Raw genomic sequence first — 10,395 nt, forward strand, 5'->3', positions numbered from 1 at the left:
AGTATAAGTTAAATACAATATATGTGCACATGTCATGGGTAATTTTTCAACATTGACTCTTACAAAAACTTCTGTTTCTACTTTTGCCTCCTTTCCTCCACCCCCTCCCCCTAGATGTCAGATAGTCACATTCATGTCAAATATATTAAAGTATATGTTAAATTCAATATATGTATACATATTTATACAGTTATCTTGTTGCACAAAAAAGATCAGATTTAGAGAGTAAAAATAACCTGAGAAGAATAAAACAAAAATGCAAGCAAATAATAACAGAAAGAGTGGAAATGTTATATTGTGGTCCATACTCATTTTCCAGTGCTCTTTCTCTGGTTGTAGCTGGTTCTGTTCATTACAAATCAATTAGAATGGATTTGGATCCTCTCATTATTGAAGAGAGCCACATCCATCAGAATTGATCATCATATAGTATTGTTGTTGAAGTGTATAATGATCTGCTGGTTTTACTCATTTCACTCAGCATCAGTTCATGTATGTCTCTCCAAGCCTTTCTGTATTCATCCTGCTGGTCATTTCTTACAGAACAATAATATTCCATAACATTCATATACCACAATTGATGGGCATCCATTCAATTTCCAGTTTCTAGCCACTATGCAAAGGGCTACCACAAACATTTTTACACATATGGGTCCCTTCCCCTTCAATAATATTTCTTTGGGATATAAGCCCAGTAGTAACACTTCTGGGTCAAAGGTATGCACAATTTAATAACTTTTTGAGTATAGTTCCAATTTGCTTGCCAGAATAGTTGGATGCGGAATTGGATAATTTTGATTTTTTCCCTGTATATATTATCTTCTTGGTGTTTTCTGGGTTCAGTAACAACAACAATAACAATAATAGTTTAAATTTATATAGTACCTACTATGTGCCAATTATTGTGCTAACAGCTTTACAAATATTTTCTCATTTAATCCTTAAAGCAACCATGAGAGGTAAGAGCTAACATTAGATTGGCCAAGTTCACACAGCCTGTCCAAGACCAGATTTAAACTCAGGTTTTCCTGACCTCAAGTCTGGCCATCCACTATGCCACATACAAGAGAGTATTTTATTGAACAGATTCCCATCAAGAACTTATTTTTGTTGTTGTTGTTGTTTGCTTTTTATCCAAGTCAATAAAGATCACAGATAAATAGATAACCAATCCCATGGAAAGTCATGTTGATGCATACATTTTAAGTGCCCTCTTTCTTCCCTAATAACCTTCCTCCAAAATCAAAATTTTCTCCAAAGGAATGGGTTTTTTGAATTTCATAGCATCTCTTAGTGAGAATGTACTTTGAGATATTTTAGTACAATCTAAATATGAATAGGAATAATCTTCACAAAGTCTTCAATAAGTGTTTAATAAACATTTGTTTCAATGAAGTGAGATGGGGAACCCCTACCTATTTCATTTTCATTTAACTCAAATTGTCAGAACATTTTCCCCATAATGTGCTTCTTTTTACCTTCCACCCTTACTCTATTTCCGCCTTTTGGAGCCACACAGAACAAACTTAATCCCACCTGCTCATAATGATTCTTCAAACACATTAAGAAAGTTTTTCTGCTTTTTCTAAGTTTTCTCTTCTCCATGCTAAAGTCTTTGCAGTTTTTAGAGTATTTGGGGGGGAAAATTGGAGAATCCCTTTAACTCTTCCCCATATGATCATTTGCTTGCCATTCAGAATCTTTTGGATTCTCTGTAACTAAAATATATGGTCTTCCTAAAATGTGATGTTCAGCTAAAGTCTGAACATGTCAGCATATTGTGTACCTGTCATTGCCTTCATTCTGCACAATTGCCTCATTGTTGTAAAAATTTTCTTTAGCTTATTTGATTGATTGATTATTGATTATACTGATATTGAAGCAATATCACATTGCTCATTTTGAGTCTGCAATTTACTAAAATCTTCAGATTTTATCTTTATCATATAAATCATTTTCTAGTCATACGGCTTCTCTCATTATTTAGGACCATAGGACCTCCTTTGCTGGAGGGTTCTTAAAGAGGACCTTTAACCACTTCTTTTTGTAGCTGAAAGAATTAAAATCCAATAATGCCAATTGATTTGTACAAGGTTGTACAAATTTTGTAAATGGCAAAGCTACATTTTGAAATTTGACCTTTTGACTTCAAATACAACAGTCATTCTATCATACCACATTAACTTCAAGCTTGTGTGATTGCTTTTTTTGGTAGACAAGTGTAGGGCTTTATATTTATTCCTATTAATTTTTATTATTTAATTATTAATTGTAATTCATTCCAATTGTTCTAATCTCTAGAGAATTACTTCAATTCTAATGTGTGATGTTTCTACTGCTTTTACAGATATTATCAAATTTGGTTAAATTTATTTAGTCAGGTCCTAAATGTTGCCCTGAGAATTCGCATAAATTCTAACTCTCTCCTTTTTTAACTCCTCAGTTCTTATGCTTACATGATGCTTAATCCCCTAACCCTGCTATAAACTTTTTTTTACCTCTAATCCTCAAATGGTGATTCAGTCACTTGCCATCTATGCTGCTTCATAATTCACAAAACTCTCATCAGAAAGAACATGATATCTATCATATACTTCTAATATTCCTGAATTTAACATTTCTTTTGGTAGGAAATTGTTCTCAGCCTTTTAAACTAAATTTGGAGTTTTTTTAATTACCAGTAGTTCCATAAATGCATTGAATAGGGAAGATAATTTTAGTTTTGGTTCTAAAAATAAAAACAGGATGAAATAACTGGGCATCTCTCTCTCTCTCTCTCTCTCTCTCTCTCTCTCTCTCTCTCTCTCTCTCTCTCTCTCTCTCTCTCACATCTTTTTTTTTCTTTCTCCATAGGTAACTCTTCTGTGAATATGGAAAGAAAAAACCAGACAGGAATATCTGAGTTTTTCTTCTCTGGGTTCCCCCAATTCCAAGATGGTGGTTTTTTGTTCTTCATCCCTTTGCTCCTTATGTACATGTTTGTTGTCATTGGGAACCTCATGATTTTCATTGCTATAAGGCTGGATGCTCGACTCCACAACCCTATGTATAATTTCATTGGCATTTTCTCCTTCCTAGAGATCTGGTACACCACAGCCACCATTCCCAAAATGCTCTCCAACTTGATCAGTGACCAGAAGACCATCTCCTTCACTGGTTGCCTCCTACAGATGTACTTTTTCCATTCTCTTGGAAATTCTGAGGGCATCTTACTGACCACAATGGCCATTGATAGGTATATTGCCATATGCAATCCACTTCGCTATCCCACCATCATGACACCTAAGTTGTGTGGTCAGCTGATTACAGGTTCCTGCATCTTTGGTTTTCTTGTGCTGCTCCCTGAGATCATTTGGATCTCCACCTTACCCTTCTGTGGCTCCAACCAGATCCATCAACTCTTCTGTGACTTCGCACCTGTGTTAAGCTTGGTCTGTACAGACACTTCCACAATTCTTGTTGAAGATGTGGTCCATGCTATTGCCATTCTAATTGCTGTGCTGATCATCACCCTCTCCTACATCCGGATCATTGCTGTAATTCTGAGTATTCCCTCAGTTGAAGGCCGCCACAAGGCTTTCTCTACATGTGCCTCTCATCTCACTGTCTTCATCATGTTCTATGGTAGTGTATCACTCATGTATTTACGCTTCTCAGCCATTTTCCCACCCTTCTTGGATAGGACCATTGCTCTCATGTTTGCTGTTCTCGCTCCCTTTTGTAATCCTTTTATCTACAGCCTAAGGAATAAAGACATGAAAGAGGCCATCAAGAAAATGATTTTCTCTCAGAAGTCATTCAACATGTCAGGGAGTTAATTCTGAATAATAGCCACCTATTCAAAGGGAACCTCTTCCCCCAAAACTGAGGTATATATCCTTTAAATTTATTCCCTGAAATAATATTCTCTTTTTCTGATCAATGACTTCTCTCTTTTACTTCTACCAGGTGTTCACTCGGGAACCAACAAGTCAGGGCATCAAGTCAGGGCATTATGTGAGTAGCTATAATAAAGGCTTTTAAGATTACACGTGGCTGTTCTTGAGCACGCTACTGGTTATTAAGCTATAGGTTCTGTGATTTGAAGGCTGGAAGGATGATGAGAATTATTCTAAGAATTGAACAGCTAGTTAGAGGAAAATTATTTTCCTCTAAATTTTAGGCATAATTGAGGATTTTCTGTCCTTTGGAAACTCCAGGTATTTCATTGTTGTACTCTTTACAGCCTCTTGATTAAATAGCAATTAATTTAATATATTGACTTTTCAAAGACTTTTTCTTTAAATCTTTCCATGTATTGGCACAATACTCCTGTATTGCAAAGAGAGTATGAATAGTCCTTCTATTATAAATGAGAAATAGGACTCAGAGAATATGAGAACTTTCCCAGTGTGTTCCTGTTGGTGTTACATTAAGAATTCAGATTCTCTAATTCTCTGTTCAGTGACCTATCCAATTCACCTTGCTGTGCCAGAAGTTCTGGGACACATTTGTAAGTCCTACTTACAAAATTTTACTTCTGCATCTTATTTCTGCAACAACAGCTTAGTGGTGACATTATGATGGGCACTAAACAGACAAATGTCAATGGATTTGGAGTCAACTCTGGGAATCCACAGTCTCTGGGATTTACTATATTCTAGAAGGTATTCATATCCTTCTAAATACTATGTCTTCAATACTATAGCCGCTCATCAAGACAGAGGTGTTGTGTAATGTTTTCATAGTCCAAATGGATATACTCATTATTATTTAGTAATGGCAGAAACTTTAATTTTCTCTCTGAATCCACAGTACCTTCTAGCACAGTGCTGCATGTTTGGTGAATTCTAAGCAACAAAAGCAATATAGTTCAGGATTTCTAAATTCTAGCCTTCCTCTTATTTAGAGAGAAGCTATTAGAGAGCATTCCATTAGAGAGAAGACGGGGGAAAGGACTATTGTGTCTTTGCTAGATTCATTCAGAGTCTAATAGTCTTTTTGTAAGTCTTCTGGGTTGTCTTCTTGAATGTTGCTTTTCTGTTATTATCTCTCTCTACCAAAAGTCATTGACGTGAGCACACAATTGGAGTGCTTTATCCCATTACCAATTGCTGGTCCATGAAAAATCTTTTTTTTTTTTTTTTTCCCCTGAGGTTGGGGTTAAGTGACTTGCCCAGGGTCACACAGCTAGGAAGTGTTAAGTGTCTGAGACCAGATTTGAACTTAGGTCCTCCTGAATTCAAGGCTGGTGCTCTATCCACTGTGCCACCTAGCTGCCCCCCATGAAAAATCATTTCAATGCTATTTACCTCAGTTTCCTGATTTGTAAAATAATAATACTAATACCTAATTCTCAGGGTTTCTATGAAGATCAGATTAGATAATATTTGTAAAGTGCTTAGCACAATACCTGCCACATAATAAGTACTATACAAATGTTAGCCATTGGAACTTCAAGAGCCAAGATAGCAAAGTAAGCAGTAAATTACCTTAACTCTCCCATATTCATTTCCCCCCAAAACCCAAATATCATCCCAAAACAAATCCTGAAACAAAAGAAACAGCAAAAGGATAGAATGAAATAATCTTTTAACTCTAGAAACTTAGAAGACAGGCAAGAAATGTCTATCTCATGCAGACAAAATCAGCAGCAAGCCTCACCTCAGCAAACCAACAGGTAATGTTGAGCCCCAGTGCAGTGGAGCAGTAAAATGCCAGCACTGGGATCTCATGTACCTTAGCATTGCCATGGAAATAGGTAGACTTCAGCTCCAAAAACCACTATGTGCTTTAGCATAACTCTGGGCAAACAGCCAGTCAGTGATCAGACCTACTTGTGGTTCAGTGTCAGTAAAAAGAGGAAACACAGAAACATCTCAGCAGCCTCAGCACACACCAGACACCAGCACCAGGACCACAGCTCAGCACTAAGCTGTACCTACTAGCAGCCCCAATCAGACACATATACCTCCATACCTCCTCAGAACAGGATCAGACACAAGAGTCTCCCATGGGCCTCAGGGCAACACTAGTATAGTACCAAATAAACAATCAGCACCTGAAGCATCTGGCACAAGAAGTCTAATACTGTGCTCCTTCCACCCTGACAGCAAAAGTCAAATTTAAGAGAGGGAAAAGTACCAAAAACAACAACAACAACAACAACAACAACAACAGAATCTGACTATTAAAAGTTATTATGGTGACAAAGAATATCAAGACACAAACTCAAAACAGGATAACAATATCAAAAAACTTATGAGCAAAATCTCAAACAAAAATGTGAAGTAGTCTCAAATCCAGAAAGAACTCATGGAAGAGCTCAAAAAGAAGCTTAAAAATTAAATAATAGAGAAGAAAAAAAATAAGAAAAGAAATGAGAATGATGTAAGAGAATTATGAAAACTGAGTCAAGAGTTTGGAAATAGAAAACAACTGCTTTCAAAAGTAAAAGTAGAAAAATGGAAAAGGAAGTACAGAAATAAACCAAGGAAAGCAACTCCTTAAAGTTAGAATGTGGGTGAGTAGAAGTTAATGACACAATGAGACATCAAGAATCAATTAAATTCAAAAGAATGAAAAAAATAGAAGAAAAAATAAAATACTTCACTGGAAAAACAACTGATCTGGAAAATAAATCCAGCAAATACAATATCAAAATTATTGTACTAAGGAAAGTCATAATCAAAAAGGGAAACTGGACAGCTTCTTTTAATGAATTATCAATGAAAAATGCCCTGATATCCTGGAACCAGAGGGCCAAATAAACATTAAGAGAATCTGCTGATCATGTCAGGAAAAATATCCCAAAATTAAAACTCCATAGAACATCATAGTCAAATTTCAGATATATCAGATCAAGGAAAAAATACTACAAGTAGCCAGAAAGAATCAAATCAAATATTTATGATTGCCCAAAGCACATAATGAAGACAGTTACAATCAGGATTACACAGAACTTAGCACTTACAACAGTAAAAGACTAGAGGTCATGAAATATGACCTTCTAAAAAGCAAAAATGCTAAGACTTTAGCCAGAAGTCACCTAATTGATGAAATAAAGCATAATAACTCAAGGCAGAAAAAGGTTATTCAATGAAAAAGAGGCATTTCAAGCTTTCATAAAGAGAAGACAAAAACTGAAAAAAGTTGATTTCCAATATCAAAACCCAAGAGAAATGCAAAATTGTTAAAAGGGGAAAAGAAAACATAAGGGATTCAATAGAGTTGAACTGTTCATATCACGACATGGGAAGATGATACTTGTAATTCTTAAAAAATTGTACCACTAATAGTATAGCTAAAACTGAAATACATAGACAAAAGACATAGGTATAAGATGAATCTGAAGGAATGATCTTAAAAAAATTAAGAGATGAGAAAGAGAAGTATAATGGATTAAGAAGGAAGGGAGAGGTAGAATGGAGTCAATTATTTCACATGAAAACATATAAAAAACCTGTTACAGTGGAGGAAAAGATGGGAGTGGGTGTGTGGGTAATGGGCATCTCTTGAGCCTTTCTCTCATTAGTATTGGCTCAAAGAGGGAGTGATATACAAATCAGTTGAATATAGAAATCTATCTTATGAGAAGTAGGAGGGGAGAAGAGATTAAAGGGACTAGGAGGATATAGAAAAGAGAGGGCAAAATGGCATGGTAGACAGAAGCAAAACACAAAGGGGTGAAAGGAGAGAGAGAACACAAAGGAGGAAAAATAGGATAGAGGGAAATATAAAGGTAGCAATCATAACTATGAAGATGAATGGGATGAATTCTTCCATAAAAGTGAAATTGATAGTAGAAGACTGCAATTATATTGTTTATGAAAAAGAGAGACACTTACAGATTAAAAGTAAGGGTCTGGAGTGAACTCAATTGTGCTTCAACTGAAGTTAAAAAAACAAAACAAAACAAAAAAACAGTGGTAGCAATCCTGATCTCAGACAAAGCAAAAGCAAAAATAGACTTAATTAAGATAAGGAAGGAAATTACATTTTTCTAAAAGATAGCAGAGACAATGAAATAATAGCAATTATATATATACATCACATAATATAGCATCCAAATTCTTAAAGAATAAGTTAAATGAGTTACAGGCTCATAGCCAAATAAAAGATAGGGAGTATTGTGAAATATAAAATAATTTTGATTATATTAAATTAAAATGCTTTTGCACAAAATCAAAACAACTAAGATTAGAAGGAAAACAGAAAACTGGGAAACAATCTTTATAGCAAGTATCTCTGGTAAAGATCTCATATGTCAATTATATATAGAAGACTGAATCAAATTTACAACAATATAAGCCATTCTCCAATTGATAAATGGTCAAAGGACATGAACAGGCAATTTTCAGATGAACAAATCAAAGCTATCTATAGGCATATGAAGAAATGCTATAAATTACTTTTGATTAAAGGAATGCAAATTAAAGCCTCACACTTATAAGACTGGATAATATGACAAAAAAAAAAAAAAAAAAAAAAAGGAAAATAAGAAATATTAGAGAGGATATGGGAAAAGTAAGGACATTAATGCCCTGTTGGTCTGAAGAGTAATTTGAAAATATGTCCAAAGATCAACCAATCTGGGAATTTTTTTAATCTAGTAATACCAATACTAGGTCTGTATATCAAAGAGATCATTTAAAAAAGAAAAAAAAAAGGATCTACATACACAAAAATATCTATAGCAACCCTTTTGTGGTAGCAAAATATTAGAAACCGAAGAGATTCCTATCATTTTGGGAATGGTTGAAAAAGTTATAGTACATGAAAGTAATGGAGTACTATTATACAAAACAAATAATAAACATCCAGATTTCAGCAAGACTTGCATGAATTCATATAAAGTGAAATAAGCTGAACCAGGAAAACATCATACCCTCAGCAACATTGTGTGATGATCTACTATGATTGAGTGAGTTCTTTACAGCTAAAACAACAGCAAAAAAAAAAAAAGGGTCTCATGAACAAAAATGTTATCTATAATCAGATTTAAAAAAAAACATGGATTTGAAATACAGATTGAAGAATATTTTTTCACTTACTTCATTCTTTCTCTTGTTTTTTTTTTCTTTTGATCTGTTTCTTTCACAACTTTCATTAATATGAAAATATATATTTACATGTCAGCATATGTATAGCCTATATCAAATTGTCTACCATTTTTTGGAAGAGAGGAGAGTAGAATGTAAAGTCTATAAAGATATGAACCTAATGTTATTTACATTTTCTATCTCCCACTAAGTCTAGCACAGTGATCATAACTTAGTAACTCTTTCAACTATGCTTACTGAATTTAACCAGTTGTCAAATATAGATTTAATGATTTCTTCTTAATCCCGATTCCTTGAATTACACAGAAAATAAGTAACATAATTAACTGATAACACATATAAAATAAAAAGAAAATTGACCATTTCTACAGACTTGTTTATTATAATTTTTTCAAGGTAAGAAAAGAAAGAAGAAAAAAGGAAGAAAAATGGAAATAAAGATGAGGGAGCTTAGGGCAGGTTTGAAAAAAAAAATCAGGGAACAAAAAACTTTTTTTTGACTTGTTTGTCCTTTGGTTCTGCCTAATTAGTGATTAGTGGCTTTGTTTCTATTCTACACAAAGATTTTGTTAAACAAATACTATCAAAGAAACATAAAAAACAAAGGGCAGGATTAGTTAGCTGGTATATTGGATAGAGCACCAGCCCTGAAGTCAGAAGGACCTGAGTTCAAATGTGACCTTCTTGCCTTTGTGACCCTGGGCAAGTCACTTAACCCCAATTACCTCAGCAAAAAAACAAATAAACAAAAAAAAAAAAAAAGGGCAGAATCTTGCACAAAACCTGCATTGGGGATTTCTACACTCACTTAAAATGTAATCACAGAATACTCAGACATTTTGACAGAAATAATTAGTGAATCAAAAGCCAACTAGGCATAAATAACAATTTTATAAAACTGAAAGTAACACAGGGACTTTGGGTAACGGGAAGAAAGGAGATGATGCCACATGGGAGATACTTTAGGAGGAAATGAGGCTAGCAGTTAGGAATCCCTAAGTCCAAATCCTTCCTGAAACAATAGGGTTTTGATCCAGGGCAAGACCAAATCTTGGTCTATCTTATTTTCCTCTACTGTAAAAAAGGAATAATAAATCACTTATTTCCCAGGGTTTTTGTTAGGTTCAAATGAAATAATATTTGTAGACTGTTTAACATAATATTTGATACATAGTAAGTACTCTATTATGATTATCATCATCATCATCATCATCAAAAACATCATCAATCATCATTTTTAATTGGTTGAGTAAAATCAGTCACTTTATGTAGGGCTATGGTTAAAATAGCAACCTAGTGTAGGGGATCAGCATTTCAGATTTAGGTCAGGTGAATGATGGTTGAAAGTAATGAT

General features: G+C 34.4%; 1 protein-coding gene across 1 annotated transcript; it reads left to right on the forward strand.

Moving 5' to 3' along the window:
• Window positions 1-1,462: 1,462 nt before the first annotated feature.
• Window positions 1,463-3,818, forward strand: LOC141541381 (olfactory receptor 6K3-like). The gene is made up of 2 exons (XM_074265518.1): window positions 1,463-1,491; window positions 2,852-3,818. Exons 1-2 carry the CDS (start codon window positions 1,463-1,465, stop codon window positions 3,816-3,818), a joined length of 996 nt encoding a protein of 331 aa, XP_074121619.1.
• The last annotated feature ends 6,577 nt before the right edge of the window (window positions 3,819-10,395 follow it).

This window comes from Sminthopsis crassicaudata, chromosome 4, assembly GCF_048593235.1.
Source record: "Sminthopsis crassicaudata isolate SCR6 chromosome 4, ASM4859323v1, whole genome shotgun sequence".
NCBI classification, from domain to species: Eukaryota; Metazoa; Chordata; class Mammalia; order Dasyuromorphia; family Dasyuridae; genus Sminthopsis; species Sminthopsis crassicaudata.